Source organism: Nipponia nippon, unplaced genomic scaffold (assembly GCF_047370975.1).
Source record: "Nipponia nippon isolate SJK-2023a ecotype South Korea unplaced genomic scaffold, ASM4737097v1 scaffold_6, whole genome shotgun sequence".
NCBI lineage: Eukaryota > Metazoa > Chordata > Aves > Pelecaniformes > Threskiornithidae > Nipponia > Nipponia nippon.
The window spans coordinates 2,666,198-2,687,908 of NW_028262380.1; the positions used below are offsets into that span (position 1 = coordinate 2,666,198).

The 21,711-nt window shown below is 42.4% G+C and overlaps 1 protein-coding gene across 4 annotated transcripts in view; it reads right to left on the reverse strand.

Moving 5' to 3' along the window:
* The window catches only part of ATRN (attractin), a 158,150-nt gene that overhangs the window by 61,517 nt on the left and 74,922 nt on the right, over positions 1–21,711 (reverse strand). For 2 of the 4 annotated variants that reach the window (XM_087735760.1, XM_087735763.1), the window contains exons 18-24: positions 20,644–20,877; positions 19,771–19,908; positions 14,225–14,318; positions 13,272–13,324; positions 11,543–11,637; positions 10,935–11,013; positions 10,383–10,540 (exon numbers count right to left, since the gene is read on the reverse strand). In XM_087735760.1, the coding sequence (XP_087591886.1) occupies positions 10,383–10,540; positions 10,935–11,013; positions 11,543–11,637; positions 13,272–13,324; positions 14,225–14,318; positions 19,771–19,908; positions 20,644–20,877 (851 nt within the window). Of the gene's footprint in view, positions 1–5,766; positions 9,991–10,382; positions 10,541–10,934; positions 11,014–11,542; positions 11,638–13,271; positions 13,325–14,224; positions 14,319–19,770; positions 19,909–20,643; positions 20,878–21,711 lie in introns of those variants that run through there. The other 2 variants (XM_087735762.1, XM_087735761.1) reach the window with 2 other exon arrangements.

Here is a 21,711-nt window from a genome sequence, read left to right on the forward strand (position 1 = left end):
AACGACATTAATTTAGAGAAAAGCTGGAAACCTCCAAGGGCCGTGGCCAGTCCTCAGGGATATTTATGCCCTGTATCAAATGCCTAATGTTGCCTCCAGAGACAAATCAGGGTATTAGAGTCAGTTACAGACCCCGCTTTTTAACCGCGGTACGGTTTCTTCGCTCTATCTTATTACGTGCGTTATCAAAGCCTTTTAGTTAGGCTGTAAACCTCAAAGAGGTAACCCTAGAGAGCATCACTGCTGGTAATACTCATGTCACCTTAAAGAGGTTGAAAGCCTAAAATAAAAGGAAGGTGGAAACGTGGGATCTGGCATTCCTCCATCTCCGTTTTTAAGCAGAGGGGTACTGTCTTCTTCACCTGGCAGGAGCTAAGGGTACCCCAAAGCTTTCCTTGGCTGCAGTGAAGCGTCATCCATCACTTAGCTCTGCAAGAAAACAAATGCTTCCCAAACCGTGTTAAACGCCGAATGGCAAGTAAAATTAAAGCTTAATTGAAAATGGTATTAAGATTCATGCTAATGGAGACCACCTGTTTTATGGGTAACATTGCCAATAAAAATAGCGGGATGGGGAAAGAGTATCAGAAGAAGAAATTTAATCCAAAACCGCTTTAATGAAGGAGATTTCCTTTGAAAAATGAGAACTTGGGAAGAAGTATTTGCATGCTGCTGGACACAAAACCCATGAAACATTAAAATAATGATGATAAAGATCAGAGTAAGAGCTTTGTCTGAGGATTGTGAAGACTTTTTAGGAATGTAATTCCTGGCGCTTTATAGAATATGGGCTACTACGTCCCACTTAAATAGCCACGTTCAGCGTAAGAGAAAATGAGCCTGCTTTAATCAGCCAGAGCGCCAGTCTTTAGGAGAATCTCAGTCTAGTTTATAATTCATCTCTGCTTTGAAATCCAGCTGACACCAGCAGCATATGGCTCCACGTGAACTTTCCCTACATACCAACACAGGAAATATCTACTGGCTTAAGAAAAAGACATTTAGAACGTTATTGCCAGCTCTGCAAAGCCAAATAGATGTGAAGAGAATCTGCTCTCTCGCATTCCTACATACGTTTTCAGCATATCATTGTAAACCAGTGGGAACTGTTTTACAGGTCAAAGGAGGCCATTAGTGAAAATAGTACAGTCCCAGAGCAAACCCTTCGGTTGCAGTGAGAGACAGAGCAGATATCTTTTGATGCATGGGAATAAACAGAGCTTAGGCTGTTCCCTTAGACTAACAACTAAGGGAAGAAAAAAGGTCATAAAAATGTATCAAAATTAGCAGTCACAGGTCTAACATACAAAGCACTCGAATCCAAGAAAGCGTCGTTTCTGAAAGCTTTTTCAGAGCGGAATCATACTCCCACATCTATGTGAGACCTTCTTCCAATCGCAGCAGTGCAGCTCTGGAGCACTAAAATGTGTATTTTGCTTCAAAACTTGGACGCAGTCATCCTGGCAACGTCTGCGCCGACGGTAAGTTAACAAAAGCAACACACGGCAGTGACGGGAGGGCCCCAAAGGACATTAGTTCATTAAAAAGTACATCATCTAAGAGGTTTGCACCTCACAGCTTACATTTCATTCCCCGGGACAGCGCACGCCGTGGTTTCTGTACAGACAGCAGCAGGCATGCCGTGTAACCCACGGACGAGCGAGTGGATACGCACAGGTTAGCGACAGTCACCCGGCCCATCACCGAAAGAAAGCGCCGCAAACGAAAGGCTGATTTAATTACAGCACGTGTGAGGCTGTCCTCAATTTTCAGGTCTCCCATTTGTTACAGTTTCTGCGCTTGAACTTTTGGCCGCTCCTCGGAAAGCAGCGGTCAATTTAAGGGAGATGAATCGTTTCCACCTTTCGGTTCACCGTTCACAATTCCAGCAGATGAACTAGACAGCAATTCAACATTTTGAGTGGGTTCACAAATATTTTCTTATCACAGTAAACAGTGTCTTTTGAAATATCTAGAATAATTATGACAACACATTATGCCACCAAATTAAGCTATCCACACTGCATTAACTTTTTGTGTAGAAGGAATAAAGCTTTACTACCCAGACCCACGGTCCTGAAATAAATCAACTGGAGGAACCCAGAAAAAAGCTGCAACAGCCCATGCAGAAGTTTGAGAAACTAAAAAAGGTAGACAGCAGAGGCAATTGTAGCTATTTTTCCACTATAGCCTTTATGGAATCAGAGTGGAAGGCAGCAATTTAAGTGACTTGAAAATTTCCTACCGGTTATCAAATACTTCCAGTCCCCCAACAGCGTAAGCCGCCTAATGCTGTTGCAGCACTCCACCAAGCAGCACGCGCAGGGACGCTACGCGGGCACGGCGGCACTTTCTTGAAGCCCAACATGACGATGAATTGCCGAGCAAACAATATACAGTGAATATCTAAGCCAGATTTTGCAAATGGTATATTTTTTTTTTGCGTGCAAGAGGCTGCAAAATCCATTCGCCTCTTTTTGTTCCTTGAAGCATTTGGCTCATAATTAACGTTTAAGCGCATTCAAATTAAAATACTTCAACCAACACGAGGGAAAGAGAGGAGGCAATTGCCAGTTAATGATACAATTACAAACTGTGTTTTTTCCTTAATCAGCTCCTAGGCATCTTACATATACTCAGAAAGTAGAGATCAATGCAAAAGACTTCTTGGCAAGGGCTCTATATCTGGGAGAAAAATAATCTGAAATCAAATGGGACAGAAGGTTAATGAAAACAATAGTTTGGGTATGAAACAAGACAAGAACACAAGTTTATATTTAGTGAGTGGTAGAGAACACCGCCAACAGTAAACTGTAATGGAGCAGAAAGCTTACAGCCATTAAAAAGGGGCTGAAGTTAGCTCTATTAGCAACTCTAATTTTCACCCCCTGTGCGCTCAGCCGAGAGACTCACTTAGTGGAACCTGCGCCAGGTAAATACATGCTAGTTTAAACGCTGTTAAAAACTGCTGACATTTACGCAAGTATCAAAGAGAGTTTCAAATTCGCACCATTAACTACTTGTCAGCTCCAGAACTAAAGTTTCACCTCTGAGTGAGCTGACTTTTGTCTGGATTGAAACCCATGAAGAGAAGTCCTCTGAAAGTTTCTGCATTGAATTTCCTTGCTTCTTATTGAATATCGTACAACTGATTCTATGTATTCTATAGCTCTCTTCTAATCTGAGATATATTTTGAATGAATAAGAAAGCAAACTTATGACAAAGATTAAGAAGACAGAAGAAGTAAAGGGGAAAAAGATCACATTACATTTACACGACTACAGAAAAACATCAACCCTAACAACATCCACTACCGTCTTTGTCTAAAGGGTGCGCTCTCAGTTCGGTGGAGGATAAGGAATATTTAGGGCAGTGTTTTCCAAGCAAAAGAGAGAAAGGTGAACAGCTGGGGTTTGCACAACGCTTATAAAGTCACCGCGGCTGTGCCAGACAAAGTTTGTTAGTAGAGAGGAGCTGCAAAGCAGAGAGAATGGAAATATCCAGATGTTTTCGACAAGACCTTACCTGGGTTTTCAAGAAAGCTGGGCAAGCTAAAGTTTTAAGTGAACTCCGCAACGCAGCTTTCATGCTCGGAAACCACTCGGACAGGAGGCATTAGGAAGCAGATTGCTGTATTTTGAAGGCTTTCTGCATTTTGCAGCTTTAGTTCTTTTACAAAATAATCATTTCAAGTCATTAAAGCAGGCAGGGAAAGACATCCTAAACCAATATACTTAATAAAAAAAACCCCGAACTGAAGTGGTTTTGAAGAGAGGTGGAGCAAGAAGGAAAAAAAAGCCAGAATTCAGCATTGGCAGGGACACAGCTATCTCTAACACAAAAGAGCATTTATGCTCTCCAAGTCCCGATTTTAACAGGCAAAGAGAGGGAAAGAGAGACAGATTTCAATCAAGGACTTCAGAATAAAGTTTCTAATATTTAAAACAAAAGAATGTGGATTGTAGATTAATCGCTCTGAAGTTCTCCATTGCAAGATTTTGCATATACATAAACAGTTCTGTTTAGATACATCTACTGTAAATTGAAAATAAGCCAGGATAAGAGAGTGTACATACAATGACTATTTATTATGTTATTCAAACAAATAAACAAATAAAAAACCCCCAAATACCCGTTGGACATGCTGCATAGGAACAGACCAAACCCATGTGTAAGCTGCAAGGGGACGCACACACAAGGAGGGAATATTTTCCAGCAGTCTGGCAGTAGCAGAGTTTCACTGACTTCATCATACTTCTTATATTAAAACCACTCTAATTTCAAAAGGGAAATTGAAACATGTTCTGTAGCTGCAAAAAGTTTAATAGCATATCTGCAATGAGCAGAACTGCAGGAGACAGTCTCTCAGATAAGAAAAACAGTTTGCATCCTGGCCACACCGCAACGTGTAGTTTTAATTAACGAGTCAGCTTGCCCTGAAGGACTAAACCCAACGGCAAAGGAACTTTTACGCAGTGAAATAAGGGAGGACCACTTAGAAAAAGAAATAAGAGAGGGAGTATGGGAAAGGTGTGAGTGAAAGCTATTCCTGGGAAGAAAGGAGCATGGATGAGTGCTGAAGGCGCAGTCAGGAAAGCAGAGAGGTTAAGAAGTGAGAAGTCACCCCATGGCTCTGTTTTAAATCTTGTAGTGAACCCCAGTGAAGGATCGACTGCTAGGAAGTCTTTGTCCCAAAAATCCATACCTTGCGTTATCTTCTATTTTATCTTATCGAAGATAAACTTCTACAGAGAGCCAAGACTTTACAAAAAAAGGGAAAAATAGGGAAAGCACATAGGAAGGAGGTACAGAAAGGACAGGCAGGAACGCAGATTGCAATTAAGGGCAATTGAGGGCAGCTCAATCCACCATGGAAGATTGCACAAGACCTGCAAGGACACAGTGAGTCCTGAAGACAAATCACATTTTCTTTACTAACTTTTCTCTAGTTTTTCCTCTATGGAACCATTACATTTCATAATACCATCTCCTACCCATCAACTGCTCTGAAAAAAATTATCAGGACGGTGAGGAGGCAAAAGAAATTAGTTAGAGTAAAGCAGTGCCCCGGGTGGTGTGAGAAGCGTAGTGTCAAAGTGTAGAGTGTCTTAGCATCCAGTGTGGAAAAGCTTTCACGTGGCATCAAATCTGACAGCACAGTTACACCAGATGGAGAACGGACTGAAAGTAAAGCCAAAAGCAGATCTATATGCTATAGGCTCTTTGTGAAGACAACGTGACAACCCTCATGAGAGCAGACCCAGCAAATACGGGCTAAGATGAGGAGATAGTGAGGTGGATTGAAAACTGGCCGAATGGTTGGGCCCAGGGGGTGGTGACCAGTGGCACAACATCTAGTTGGGGGCCAGTAACTAGCGGTGTACCCCAGGGGTCAATATTGGGTCTGATCCTATTTAACACCTTCATTAATGATCTAGATGATGCAGCAGAGTGTACCCCCAGCAAGTTTGCAGGCAACACCAAACTGGGAGGAGTGGCTGATAGTCCAGAGGGTCGTGCTGCCGTCCAGAGGGACCTCATCAGGCTGGAGAAATGGGCCAACAGGGACCTCATGAAGTTCAACAAGGACAAGTGCAAAGTCCTGCCCCTGGGGAGGAACAACTCCAGGCACCAGCACGTGCTGGGGGCCACCCAGCTGGGAAGCAGCTTGGCAGGAGAGGACCTGGGGGTCCTGGGGGACATCAAATTGAACATGAACGAGCAACGCGCCCTTGCCGCAAAGAAGGCCAACCGTATTTGCTTACCATGCAACGGCTGCATAAGACAGAGCATTGCCAGCAGGTCGAGGGAGGGGATCCTTCCCATCTACTCAGCACTGGCAAGGCCACACCTGGAGTACTGGGTCCAGTTCTTGGCTCCCCAGTACAAGAGAGACATGGAGATACAGGCCAGTGTCCAACAAAGGGCCACGAAGATGATGAAGGGCCTGGAGCACCTCTGCTGCGAGGAAAGGCTGAGAGAGCTGGGGCTGTTCAGCCTGGAGAAGGCTCAGGGGGTCTCATCAATGTCTATAAATACCTGAGGGGAGGGTGCAAAGATGACGGAGCCAGGCTCTCTCCAGTGGTGCCCAGTGACAGGACAAGGGGCAGTGAGCACAAACGGAGGCACAGGAGGGTCCCTCTGAACGTCAGGAAACACTTTTTGACTGTGAGGTTGACCAAGCACTGGCACAGGCTGCCCAGGGGGGCTGTGGAATCTTCATTCTTGGAGATACTCAAAAGCTGCCTGGACACGGTCCTGGGCTACTTGCCCTAGGTGGCCCTGTGTGAGCAGGAGGTTGGACCAGATGACCTCCAGAGGTTCCTTCCCACCTCAACCACTCTGGGATTCTGTGAAGAAGATTGTGCTCTTTGTCAGATTTAGGAATGCCAAATGCAGACTTGAGTCTCAAATGGTTGTTCAAGGATGCAGAAGAAAATGGGTTTTATCTCACACTCAAACAAGCAATGCTGCTGGGTTGCTGCAGGAAAGGAGGGAGGAATGCTGTGTTGAGCTATGATGAGATCTCCAGCGAAAGGAGGTGCAGGTGGGCTTCCTGGAGAAGGACGACAAAGCCATAGCAAAGTAACGAAGAACTGCTATTGCAAACATGAGAAAGGACTGAGACAGTCAACACCAATAGGTATTCAGAGAAAGATGACAGAAAAACATCAATTTGGGGAACAAAGTTTCTCGGCTATGAACTGAAGAGCAAGCTAATAGAAATCGTAAGGACCACATACTTCTGGATGCGATATCGCTGCCAGATTTCTTCACAAAAAGGGTCTCTCAACCAATAGGAGTTGATGCTATTTTAGACTTTGTTTTGGCAAGTAACAAGGACATTAAGAAGAGCTGGTGATATAAAATTACCTTGGATTGAGTGCACACAAACAAATCCATATTAAATTAAGGATAAAACAAGGTAAGTGTTACAAGAGAATCAAAGTTCACTCCTTTTAACTATGAGAAATTAAATAAGACAGTAAAATCAAGTTGGCTAAGGAGATAAGGAATAGGAGGCATCTAAGTATTTCTCTCAGGTCAAAGATGCAAAACTATTTGAAAGCTGTATCCGCAGAACTAACCTCAAAAAGGACATTAGGAACAATTAAAGAGTCTACGTATTATGGAAAGGAAAGGATTCATTAGCAAGAAGCCAGCAAGTAGTACGGAGATAAAATAAGAACTGCCAAATGTCAAGCTGTGCTAGACCTCAGCAAATGACAAACAAAATAGCAAGAGATGTTTCAGCCTTACAAGTAAAGGAGACCAGAAAGGGCAATGGAAGAGGGTACGCTGTAAGGATAGGCAAGAGATTAAAACCAAACAGCTATATCCCTAAAACTAAATTAGAGTTTTCATTAAGGACAAGGACACTGCACTTAGGTGCAAGGCAAAGTGTCTAATGGGAACAAGGTTATAAAAAGATACACAACCAAGCTCGAGAAAAAACTCAAATGTTTTGGTGTGTTCAAAGCCAGTGGAAGCAGACGGCACGCATCCCAGCGCTCCACAAGAAATGGCACACGAAACAGCGCCTCTGGTAGCGAGGCTGTTAAAGCAATCCACCAGCCAAGCATGGCACTAGGAAAAATTTAAAACTTGCATTTAGAGGAGGAGGAAGAATCTAGATGCTCATGCTCCCTAGACCTCGACAGTATGCAAAGTTTCAGGACAAGTTTTGAATAAAAGAGCTGAAGTAGTAAATGAAAAACTGAATTCAACCAGCAACAGAGCTGACAGCGGTAAACTGTGCTATGCCAGCCCACTATTTTCTGCCTGTAAAAAAAATTACTTGTACAGACCTTGGAAGTACAGCTGAGCTAATCCAAATTTCATTACAGCTGTCGATACATTGGAAATTCCTGGGCGAGATACAGACGGTGAAGATTATTTCAAGAATCATAGTGGTTAAGGGGGACAGAAGTTAGTTCAAGGCCGGCGTTTGGACATGCTTTGACTGATATCTTCATTAATGACGCAGACCCAAAAAGAAAGCGTCCCAACTGCACAATCTGCTGACAAAGCTGAAGGAGATCATTAATAAAAATACGGAAAACAACAACACAGAACGGCAGCTAGATGATCTTCAGGACTGGCAATATTGCCCAATAACAGCAGCGGGATAACATTTTAGGATGCTATTAGGGACCGAGAAGAATGTTCGCTATCAAGACTGGGAGCTCATCAGTTGGAAACCAAGGATGTGAAAGAACAGGGCGTATTAGTCCATATGAAAATGAATACGGACTATTAATTGCTGCAGCCACGAGAAGGAACAAAGCAAAATACTGCCATAAAAGGACCTAGAAAGGTTCATAAAGAACCTAGCGATACTGCTGTACAAAGCAATGGTGAGACCTGATCTCCATGACCTTACACGTGGCTGACCAAAACCGTACAAGCGAGATTAATACAAGCGAGCGCAGAGAAAAAAAAAATGAGGCAACTGAACCTGAATAACCTGTTTCACGGGACAAGATGATGAGGGTTTGTCTTGCTTAAGTCAACAAACAAACACGAAAGGCTCAGAGAGAATATGACCTGTTCCAAGTCATCCGGGGGAAAGTGGGAGACCCAGCTGCCAAACAAGAAGATGGAGGAGACATTTAAGCTCAATGACAACACTGGCATAGGAAGAGCTAGCAGAAATTCACCGTAAGTACAGGTAGGGTAGAGACTGGAGTAAACACAAGAGAGCTTAAGGGACAGGAGACAGCACTGTTGTTAAACATCTACAAAGCCCTAACACACAGTTCTGCATCAAGAAATAGCAAATAAATAAATCAGGGTAAGGTACAGCCCAGCCCTGATTACGGAAAGTAAACTATCCGCCAACATAACCTGTAAATTAAGTAAAATACAATTTTTTTTCCTGACTCCTGTGATTACCAATTTGATAAAAGATAAGCCTGAATATTTAAATTAATCATTACACAAGTGCCCACCTTTGTACGCAGGACGTTACTTTCTCTACTGAAAGCAGTACTTAACTTAAATGAAAACAATGAGGCTTAGTACTTGCTGCTTGAGTTATCCAATGACATAAAGGTTTTAGCTTGCAGCTCTTGCAAACTCCTCCATATCTAAAAATTTGGACTTGACAATGAACTAAGACTTTACCAATTTGTAAAGTAAAAGCTCCCTGGCTGGAAAATGATTACCAATATTGTAGGTGATATTAAAAAGAACCAAAATGCAGCCCAAAGTCAGCCTATCAAGTCTACCAGTCCGCAATCAACAAGACAAAGTTCCACTTAAAACCCACAGTCTATACCAGAAGGTGATGCAGACGTTTCACAACTATTCCTACTATTTTTTCAAAAGTTCAGGAAATACCTTGAAAAAAAAAAAATCACTATAGCGTAAGGACCCTTCTTCCACGTGGACCTCATTTCCTTGCTCAATATTATCAGGTGCATTGTCTTTGTTGGAAATGACCGCCATGGTGAGTTTATGAGGTGTAACTGCTATGTCTGAAATATCAAGTAAGTTAATGTGAAGTTGTCAGCTTTCACATAATAATTGGTTGAATAAGGGTGAAGATGGAAGAATTCGGGTTCCCACATTTGTCCAAGCTTAAAAAGGCAGAATTCAAATATGCAGAGCCTCATTTGAGATCTCTGTTCCAGACCTGAAAGTCCTTTTTTCCTTCAAAGGGCACCCATATTGCTCTGAGTACGCTGCAGGTTGATACTTGACTTAGCCCAGAGCAAGAACGTGGCCAAGGTTTCTCTGAATTATTAGCTGCCGCAGCAGTTGCAGTCTCTCTGTGATTGCAGGCTGTGATCTATGAGTGTTTTCATGATCCACCAAGCCTCATCCACTGCTTCTTCAGCCTTATCATCGCAGTCAGTCTGACACCTGAGGCAGTGTGTGTCTTAACGGACTGCACTGAAAGGGAAAGAATGAGCTTCATCTTATTCTGCAGGTACCTCCAGTCTTGGGCAGCACGAGGAGAAAGGGGGATGGCCCTCGAGCTGTGCCTTTTGAGAACAAGACATTAAAAAGAGACACTAAGAACATTCCCTCCGTTTTCTCATTCCGGGCTTGGTTTTTCACTATGTGAGTCTTTGTTTTCTTCAACATCAATATCTACACATTTAAAGTCAAAGACCTCATTAGAACATAGCCCTGTTAATAAGCAAGCATCCCACTTTGTTTCACAGCACATTTTTAGATCCACTGGGTTGAGGCAACATCAGAAGATGACGCACCTTTGTGCTCTTAATCAGGAACATCAAACCCTTTGTCTGCTGCAGGATTACACCGAGAGCTGCTTCAGCTTGGACAACACAAAGCACACTGAACTGCCACATCACTTCAGAGAAACAAAAAAGTACTTTTAAATAATTATAGACACGTTAACAGCTCCTACCTGTATTTTTATCGGCCAGGTGAAATTGCTGACGTAAACGAAGAAAGTGATGTTTGGATTGTTGCGGAAATCAAATTTCTCATTAGAGAAACTGTCCTTGTATTCTTTTATATTGGTTCTGGAAACAACTGGAATTTCCTCTCCAGCCTGCGTGCCAGCTGTTTTCAAATGTTAAAAAGTAGCAAGAAAAGATGTTTCAATGCACATTTTAAGCGGCAAACAAAAAGGGCAAAGCATCCTGAATTTTAATGTTATAAAAGTAACTATTCATCTATTTCAAGCTGCATTGCATTATCAAAATAATCTCGGTATGCCAAAATACTGCATTACTAAAAATCAAATTCGCACCTTTGATGTTTCCAAAATACACTATTAAGATAGAAAAACATAGTGCGTTTTAAGATTTTACTTCTGCCCCCCAGGCCTAACATTTAAAATCATTACAAAACAAGTTCATAGGTTAAAAAAAAAAATTCCCCAATTAAATTTGCATTTGTTGAAAACCGCTAATTGAAACAAGCTACCAAGAAACTTAGATCATGCTCATTTTACCTGCAAAACTTGTGGACCAAGTAATGTTGAGGTTGAAGTTTTTAGATGCATTGATAAACATGTCCAGGTCTCTGTTTTGCTTGGGGGAAAATAAAAAAGAGAAAACCCATCTTTAGGATTACAGTTTTACTGTACTTTTTCCTAGTAAATCTTCACTGAAAAAAAAATAAAATCTTGGAATTTGTTATTTACATAAAGCAAATACATCAAGCAAAAAGCTATTTACATTTTCTGAAAGCAGTACTCTCCTCCCCAAGGAAAGCATAATAAAGAGCAAAGCAAGTCACACGCACAGAATAAAACAGGAAGAATAGAGAGACGACGTATTTGGTGAACAACAAGCAAAACCAGAGTTGCTCAGCAGTTGTTCAAACAACCGTAAAGAATCAACCGTAGTTCCTTATGAAATTTTACCGTGAAGATTTGAAACTGCACGGCCAAGCCAAGCTCAACAAGTTCTGGTTGCTTTGTGGAGCTGGACATAGGTGCCATGTTAAGAGACTACATCTGGAGACTCGCAGAACTGTAACAGCTCATCGCCTCCATGGCCAAGAGACCACAAACATATACCCGAAGGATGAAGTTGAAAGGGAAGGTAGAAAATTTACCTCTTCGGGTGTTGCTACAAAGTTGATTGCTGTGTAATAGCGATCATCCTCTTGAGAAAGGCTGAAGGTGAACTGATAGTCAATGAGAAGAGTATCTGTGAGGAATGCATGGAGAAAGTTATCCCGTGTCTTGGGATAAAACAAACTCCTGCAAAGCAAGGCATGATGTTGCTGAAGTGTTTCTTGCACTGAGAGCATAACTAGGCACCAGCACGCTGTTACAAATGACTCCAGCCTATGTATGATCCCACACAAAAGGGACAAAAACCTCTTTTTAGGTTGAGTCTAGAGGGGAAAAAGATTCTGCTTACGTTTTCCAGGCAACAGTCTCCAGCCTTAATCTAAATGACTGTTCATACCTACAGTTGTAAAAAACACACCAAGACATTTACTTTTTCCATACTGCAATACCTCCATGTGCTAAGGGAATGCGAGCAAAATAAAACAGCGTATAACCCCCACTTGGGAGGGGACTGAGCTCCGTGCCTGATAAGTTCCTGTGCATCAGTGGACTGTACAGGGAGGATTCTACAGAGCAGCCACTTGTTAACGGACCCAGCTGCCACCCTACTCTGGGTCACATCATGTCCAGGCACACCAGGACCAGTTTTTGGCCTACCTGTGTGCCCTCCTATGCTCGTGTCTGCCCAGGGCTGGGCTATCGACAGCGCACAGCCAGTTTTGGGGATACATCCACCAGTCTCCGTATCTTTTTATTAAAACGCAGTATTACAACTCGTACGTGTTCCCGGACCCACGCAGAGATATTCCAAGCGATAATAAATACAAAGCTATACACCAGGTGTTATTTTTCTCTTATTGCCTCCTGGACACCACTTGTTGGATAGGCACAAGCTAGACAACCTTCTGATGTCTACCCACAACTCCTATGAAGCACTAAGACAGAAACTTTCAAGGAAGAAAACCAAGTGAGATGGAATCTGGACAGCACAAGGCTGTTCCTGTAAGAGTTGTGAAGTTCTGGTTTTTCCCCTTTTTGCCCACTTTACCACCCCTGCCCTTAGCAGCAATGAATTAGGTGATCCTCGCAGAGACTGTCACGAGAAGCCATCAGTGCCCTTGTTTGGCTACACAAGCAGAATTCAAATTTGCTAAATACAGGATGCTGATAATTTCTGTTTGTTGCACAGAAATACTATTTGAGACTTGCATCTTTATGTAATTTAAGATTACATCTATCCATGCCTGCCAGCGTGCTGATTGCTAATATTTGCAAATAGAAGCTGGAGAGTTTCCATTAAGTAATCTGAAGCCTGGCAAAGTATCTTCTCAAATTGCACGGGAATCCAACTGTTCATTTCAGAGAAAACGTGGCAGTTTTGAAACCTTACCCATTCTAACACGGAACAGAATTTAAAAAAAAAAAATAGTATTTTGCACTTACAAAAATTCTAAAGGCATGCTTTGATTTTGACTTATTAGGTATATATTCTCCAGAAAACCAGATTTCATTTCAAAGTCACGTAAAAAACATTCACGTTTGTTCTGAAAGATCCAACCATCACACAGACCTTATCGAGAAGAGTATTTTCATTCTCTTTAAACAATACTTCTGTGAAAACTGAAGTTTTTTAAAACTATTTTTAGCCTTTCCCTTAATCCCCTGTATTTTAAACAGATGCTGAGGCAACTAAAACTAGTTTTAAATAATATATTTTAAACTTCAAACACATTTTTTATCTCCAAACAAAAGCCCAAGAGTACTTACAGTAACACGTTCCTTTAAGTGGATTTCCCTGATACCTATTTTCGACTTCACACCTAAAAAGAATACATATTTTTTAATAAATGGAATTTTTTTTTTAGTTCTACTTATTCCGAGCCACTAAAAATCAGAAAACACCGCCTGTGCCGGTAACGGTACACAATCAAAAATAAAAGATGCATGTCTGAGCTATACTGGGCTGCTGAAGAAATTCCACGATCCCTGCAAGTCAAACTAGTATGCAGTAAAAATGAAATACAAAATTCTGGATATTAACCTTTGCATCCACTTGGAATGTATTTATTAGCTCTTCGCAATGCATGGAACTGGATTACTACAGTCAAAAACTAAAGTTTCCATTTACATTTACAGCTATCCCAGGATCTAGTCCTATAAACGTTTACTCATGTGAGCAACACTTTAAAAATAAACCTGGCAATGAAATTATTCGGAAGGAAATTATTTCCACTAACATTACGCTAAAAGCATTTCTGTTACATTACAGAGAAACCTCCAGCAAATTCGTTGCTCTGAAACTGCTCCATTAAAATGCTTGAATGTCAAAGTCTTATTTCAGATATATTTACACTCGCCCCAGAACAGCATCAGAGTGCACAGACAGTAAAAATCTACCAATTAAAAAGAAACTATTGAGGGATAAAGCAAAGTGGTATGTATAGTTTGGGAGGTGGGGGCATTATTTTTTCACCCCGTCCCTTCTGCATGACATTCCCAGCTGAAATGTTCTTAAAAATGGAAATCTTCAGGAAACCGTTTTGTTCATGTTATCCCCCCAGGGCAAGCACGGCTGGCTGCACCGTCAATGAAGTTAGTCAACTGTCAGCAGGAAGAGAGGAGCAGAGACAGCATAAATACAATCATTAAGAAACGTAGGGGTTCCATGCCGGTATGTGCACGGCCCTTTGATTTCAAATAACAAAGTGAAATGAACTCACAGTTGACACTCGTCTCCTTTTATGCCCTTGGTGGTGCAGAAACATTTCCCCGTATTTGTGTTGCAGACAGACGCGTGGCCGTTGCACTTGCAAGCTGTTGAGCAGAGGGGGGAAAAAGGATGCAGTGTTGAATGAAGCAAGAGAAACTGATTCGATAGCAATTAAGTCCTTTAGTTGCCAAACTGAGATACATCAACAATTAAAGTGCACGTGAAAACCCATTTGGTATTCCTTGGTTTCTTTGTGATACAGAAGGCAGCCAAAAATAGAACCGTGTGTCAAAATGGAGTGAGTGCAGGCTCCAGGACTGATGTTTTGTATGAAATCATGATCAGACTGTGCTTTTTCGCCTCAAAAATTTATTTAACTTCCTCTCTTGTTGTCAGATAGCACTAAGGATATAATAACTGGTAAGAAAAAGACGCTATTTGGAATAGTTTTGGGCTTGCTCACACATTTCAGTCAAACTCAAAACTGCTGAAAGAAGACTATTTTTGCAAATAAAGCAAAGCTCATGGTGCTTTTAGGGCTTTTTCTAGAAATAAATAGGCCTTTGAGAAAATAATGTCGTTATCAACGTCAATGTATCTCCAGTGTAAAATGGCTGCTGCTAAGAATATGACGCCCACGCTGTAAGTGGTTTGGGGTGCGTGCCCCAATATCTTTCAGAATGCCTTTGGCCTGGTCTCAGGAGCTGAATGCCACCGAGTCGTGGCTGAAGCAAATCAGCATGCCCCTAGACTACATCAGGTTTGTGGTACGCTCAAAAGAGACCAGCTCATATACTCTGAGCCTGCTCGAGACGCAAACCAAGGTATGACGGCAGGGACGTATGTGAGATTTGCTTCAAAAGAATGCTCCTGATTCAAATGAAAATGCTAATGTTGACACACTTTGAGACTTATTCATAAAGAAGCAGAGGAGGTACATGCAAAAAAAAGCCCAAATCAAAACAAGAAACAACAACAAAACCAACACAAGCACTTGTCTTTGATATAATCAAAGAATCGCTCGGAAAAAGATCTCTAAGATCATCAAGTCCAACCGTTAACCCAGCACTGCCAAGGCCACCACTAAACCATGTCCCTAAGCACCACATCCACCCGGCTTTTAAATACCTCCAGGGATGGGGACTCAGCCCCTGCCCTGGGCAGCCTGGGCCAGGGCCTGACAGCCCTTTCGGGGAAGAAATTTTTCCCAGTATCCAATCTAGACCGCCCTGGTGCAGCTTGAGGCCATTCCCTCTCGTCCCATCGCTTGTTCCTGGGGAGCAGAGACCGACCCCCCCGGCTCCAGCCTCCTTTCAGGCAGTTGCAGAGAGCGATGAGGGCTCCCCTCAGCCTCCTCTTCCCCAGGCTGAGCCCCCCCAGCTCCCCCAGCCACATCTCGAAAGACTTGTGCTCCAGCCCCTGCCCCAGCCTCGCTGCTAGCAGAACGGATATAATAATTTTTCCCAGAAGGCAGATGCCTTTTAGAAGCTGTTCTGCCAACAAACTGGGAGATGCATTCCTCTGGAGCTGTGCATGGGAAAGCGTACAATATAAGAAGGGAAAAAGTACACAAAGAGAAGATCCCCCACTTGCGGTCCCTGAGCTTGCTGGAAACAGTATGCTTTAAAGGCTGTTGCCTCCTCGTTAAGACGACATGTGCCACTCAACGTACCAGCAGATTCTTAGACATGAAGCCCCCACCCTGAGTATCCTTGCCAACCTTGGACCTTACTTTATGAATCCTTTTGATGTCTCCTTTATATTGGCATGTAATGGAAGCTACATTGTATCGGGGACACTTAATTGTGCATCTCAGATGTGGATGAGTGGTTTCCTAGCAGCAACACGGAACAAAACATAAAGAAGCATAAAGGCCTGTTGTGGGAACAAGTAACCTGAATGAAGATTTGACAAAGTAATTGTATTCTGTGAAGCAAACACACTTCTCATTAGTGGCACTTTAAAAAAAATAATTCTTAATACTATGGAGAATGCCTTGTACTGCCTTCCTCATGCTTTGCAAAAGGTAAACAAAGTGAAATTCGATCAATATTCAACACAACCGCACATAAAATTCAGGAGAAATTTCAAATTTCATGTTGTTTAGATGCAGATCGCTGTACCTCGAGCGCTAACGTTGATGCTTCCTCTCCCTGCTCTTCAGCGACTCGCTTATCAAGACGACTGAACACTCAAATATCTCTGTTTAAAACAACAGAGTCTGTCTATTTATCTGTTTTCCTATGAGCCCTGTAACTGGAGTTTATTCACTAAAGGACTGGAATATCCACAAAGAGAAATTTTCTCATGGCTTTTCAAACACGTATGAAGTTTGGAAACAAACTATTGACACAATGTACTAGACACCCTCGCTGGAGTCTAAAAATGAAAATTTCCCTCCCAAGTCTGACGCTAGAGCAGAAAGCCAAAATTATTGGAAATGACGTTTTGACTGCGAAGCACAGTAACAGTCTGACGATGAACCACCTCGCAGCAAGTCTCCTTCCACCTTCTTCACAGACCATGGGTCACAGACTCATTCAGAGAAGGTCATGGGGTTCTCTGCTCCTCTTCCTACATTTATGACGGTCTAGCTTCCCAACGGCAACTGCATCACCCACCTGCCCAACACCATTTTTCCATGCCAAGCGCTTTAGCCATCCTCCAAGGTCCCTGTGGGGCCCTGGGAGCGGGGAGCAGGCAGGACCTCGGCACCAGCAGCTGGTCGCGGGCCACCAGCAAGCACTCCACAGAGGCGTTCAGAAGCGCTGCCGCAGCAGCAATCTGATTTCAGGTATAATAGCAGCGTCCGTTCTCTTGCAAATAGCTTTCTTATCTACTGCTAGCATATTTTCACGTGAAACTTTAATCAGAAAATTCAAAAAATCCTGAATGCAGAGAAAGCGCCTTGCAGCTATTTTTACATGTGATGTGCTGCGTTTCCTGCCCTTCCTGATTAACACTTCCCTACGGTGGACACTTCCTAAAAGCAGCCGCTGAGGAGTGATTTACCTACCATTTAGTTATTATCTGCCCAGCTCCACAAACTCCAATGCCTATGATGATATGCAAACTATTCTTTCGGAGACGTAACTGCGGTTTGTTAAAAATTTTTGAACACAAGCAATATAGCAACGTTCAGCTGCCCTGGTGGCACAGAGCAGCTGGAAAAGGCATCTTATTCCATCCGCTCTTTTTATTCCTCCCTGGCTTTTGAACCCCATCGCTACCACTTCCAGCTCTGCATAGCCTTACCTGTTTGAAAGGCTACTCTATCCCAACAATGTCGCTCAAGCTCCTGATGGCTCAGCAGAATGGAAAATACCAAACACTAACACTTTTTCCAGCACTGCATATTTGCCATTTTGAGGATATTTATGGTTCCCATGCTGCCGGGGCCACGGGGCTAACACTACCGATCTGCACATCAAAGTACCAGGACTCACACTAGGCACTAAGTGTGCAAACACACGGATGCTTGTGCATCAGGATGGAGTTGTACCAATAACCACCTCCAGCACGGATGTGACCGTGGGCTCTAAAAACGGAGCAGCACACAACATTGCACATAAACGCACAAAGAGTGGAATCAGCACATCGGTAATGGGAAAGGAAGGAGGGAACGTGGCTCAGGGCAGGGAAAAAGCAGGAGTTGGCTCTGTTGCCCATCAGCTGATCCTCATCTGAAGAATTCCCCTCTGGAAACCTTCTCACAGAGCAAAAATTATGAATGGCCAGCAGTGACTCTGGCTGCATCAGATAGGATGACCTCCCCTCGCTTTCCCTCTTCCGATCCACCTCGGTCTTTCTGCTCAGCTTCCTGCTTCCCTCATCCTTTCGCCTTCACAGTAAATAGCGTTAAATCACAGCAAATTAAAAACCTGGGCCCAAAGCACTTGAGAGCAAAGCACTTTTGACATGAGCTACTAGTTTCACCAGATAAGAAATGAATGCTGTTCTACAATCTCTCAACACATTTTCTAATTTCTTTTTCAGGCATCTGGATGACTTTGGTCTATCATTCGTTATCTCAGCAACAAACTATTTTTGGACAATCCTCATGCGAAAGAGTCCAAAGTAACTTACTCTCAATTTCCACACGCACAGAAAAGCAACAAGTATCAAAAGGCACATTGTGATCCAATGATTAAACCTGAATGCTCAGAGTAGAATTATATATTTTCTCAGGCCAACTCAGTCTCAATTTATTCATTCCTGCACTTCAAATGATCTTCATAGGAAATGAGTTTAAGAATATCAGTGGTATTTAATCTCGCAGATAATGTTGTGAAATAAAGCGCCAGAGACGCACCTTTTCCTTTGTACCTGTGCCGTTGTGCCGTCTGTCATAAATTCATATCCCAGCTACTGCAGCACCCTTTTCCCTGCGTCAGGCAGCCTCACCCCTGTCTGGGATCTCTTCACCCCCTTCCTTGAATCTGTTCGCTGGGAGGTTCGTCATAGCCTCAAACATCACCTACTTGCTCTTGCTTTAGGGAACAGGACATTCATGCGCCAGCTACTGACTCTCATCTTCATCCAAAAGGTCGATGTTACTTCCAGTAAACATACTAAGTGAATTCCCAAGTATATTTCTCCATACTTGGAAAGAGCAACTCAAAGTCTCCAACGTCCGCTCATTAATCACCTTCACTTATTTCTTCCGGGATGCCTACAAACCACACACACTCATTTCATGGAAGTACTGATACTACTCTGACACCAAACCAATGTTATTTCCGTTCGACCGTTTCCATCACGGTATCTAATGATATCACCCCACCTAAATATATTGCACCAAAGCTCTTCAGAGCAAAAAGCTCCTTCCCTTACATCTGCATTTCACCTATCACGGCTGGATTCTGGTTTACAACAGGTCTCCCCGTGCTACACTACAAAATTCGCAGTAATTCAGAATAACGTTCAAGGTCAAAACTTCAAATCTTACATGTTCATTTCTCAGTATTGCCTGTATCGGTCCTTCAAGAAAGATTATTTTTTTTCCCAGTTTGTTAACTGGATCTTGCACAACTGAAAAAATGTTCTTTGTGCCAAAGAGTCCCAAAGCACTTTACAAACTTAAAATGCAATTTTAACGGGGATCACCTAATCCTCAGCTGAAATCCAGCCAACTCCTCAGTGAAATATGGCAAGCCTTTCATGAAGCAGACAATTGTAACAATAAACGCACCACACATTAACCAAATGTAATAGAGGGTGGAATTTAGATAAGCAGAAATTTGTTCAAGACATTGGGATTAACACCGTTTCTTTTCAAATCAGGATCATCAAACACTAAAACGGACGCATTTTTCACTGTGGTCATTTAAAGTGTACAAAGGAGGGTAAGAAATCGTCTTTATCTTGTGCAATGAAAGTCAAAGAATTTCATCAAGCAGTTTCCGTATCTTTGATTTGAAGAAACAAGGATTGTGCCTTGCTTGCAGAAAAGAAGAAATGTATGATTGGGATATAATTTCGGTTAGGATAGAGGAATGAACATAGAGCAAAAAACATCCAAGATTTCGGCGCAGGAAGATTTAAGGCATCACTTACGCTGACATGTTCCTCCATTAGTAGGATCACCGTAGTAGCCTGAGATACAAGTTTCACAGTGTTTGCCAGTCGTCAGGTTTTCACACTTCTCACAGATGCTTTCATTTACACACTTACTGTGCCCGTTACACTGGCAGGCTGAAGAAAACAGAAAAGAATGAGTTTTTGCGCTCAACTATAGCACCCCACATAGCACCTCAGAAGTCTGTGATCTGCAGAGGCTGAATGAAACCATTTCACGCCCCTTCCAAAAAGGTTCTTGCAGTCTTGCTAGCGATACAGGAACTCAAAGAGAAGCGTACTGAAAACCTGAACTTTAAAGCAACACACAGAAAACTGAACTCCAAAACATTGCGTGCATATTGGAGAGACGGGACTGGAAGCAGCTGCTGGGACATATTTACAAGGAGGAATGGGGAAGAAAGGATTTAGCAGCAGTCCAGGTCATTTTATTCTATATGTTTGGTGTCAAAAACATTATTTCAGAATCACCCTGAGCATTCCTAAACAGTTAAATCAACCTTCAAAGAAAGAACTGCCTTTCTTTCAAACAACCCTAAAATGAATAAATAAACAAAAGTAAATAAACAAAAGTTTAAAAGTCAGTAAAGGTTTGTAGGGAAAGGAAAAATTTCTCTAGAGTAATGCATAGATAAGTCTTCACGCAGCAAATCTCTGCAGCTCACTTACAGATACCCGCAGAACCCCTTCCATCTCAAAATGTCTTATTTTTTGTTTCTCTTCCAAGCTCATTTCACCCCTCCATTAACAGGAGGGAACACAGACATCACTACAGCCTTAAAAAGTCTCTTCCCTTGCATTGAACTGTTGCTACTGCTGAAAGGGTTGAACAATTAAACGCTGCTCATTTACCTGGACACTGAATAAAGGACCAGTTGTAGTTGTTCTCCACAGGACACATGCTGACATTAAGGACGGGCTCCAAGCTCTGTTTCCCTGTTGCAGACGGGGTTGGCATCTTGACCGGGCCTCTATAGGAGCCTTCAATGCATTTCCCCTTGCCGGTGTTGCTCGGATCGGTGCACCAGCCGCAGCCGGGCTGCTCCAAACAGTGAGCACACGTGCAGTAGCCTGAACAGTTTTCGGCTGTAAAAAAAACCAAACAAACATCAAATTGTGGCATAAATCACTGTCCCAAAACACAGGCAGCAACGGACACAGAAACCCTTGCATGTCTTTTGTGACCTTAAGCATTTATCTCCCCACATCTGTAAATATTTACTGAATATATTCTGATATTCACAGTAACACATGTATATATTCATTCCTATCAGAGTATTTATTGTAGCATCTAAGATAACTATTAACAAAGGTTGCATTAATCAGTGAGCGAGTTATGAAACAACGCAATACACGCGTAAGGTTTTTCTAACCATGAAACACCACCCACTAAAACCAGAGGTTAACGTTCCCAGCTACAAAAGATCTCAGATTGATTTACAACGGATCGGATGATAAAGCGAGCCATCCGGAAGCAAAGGCTAAAAACCAGTTTGCTTACTTGCTTTGAGTCTCTTCTTACCACACATTTCAGTATCACACACTACTATTTCAAGTATTTATCGGAGTCAAAAAGCATAGAATACAAATACAGAACAGAATTTGGCTTCTTAGCATGCTCAGAGTGCCGCATGCAGATCCCTTGGGTCCAGCAATCAACTAAACCAGGGAAAAACCATCGCCATCCTTTAATTGTTCCTTTCTCCAATGGCATTGTATTGCAGGGGTGACAAACTCTTTACATACAGAAAAGTTTTTCTATTCCTTTCCCCATACCATCTTAAAAAGTATTTTGTAGATTCTTGGTGTTCCAAGATGAGCAGACTTTCTATTTTTATGTTTAAATTGACAATATTTGCCTTTAAAAAAAAAAAAAGTAGTAGAAAAACACTTTTCCATTATTTCAGGCTACTCATCTGC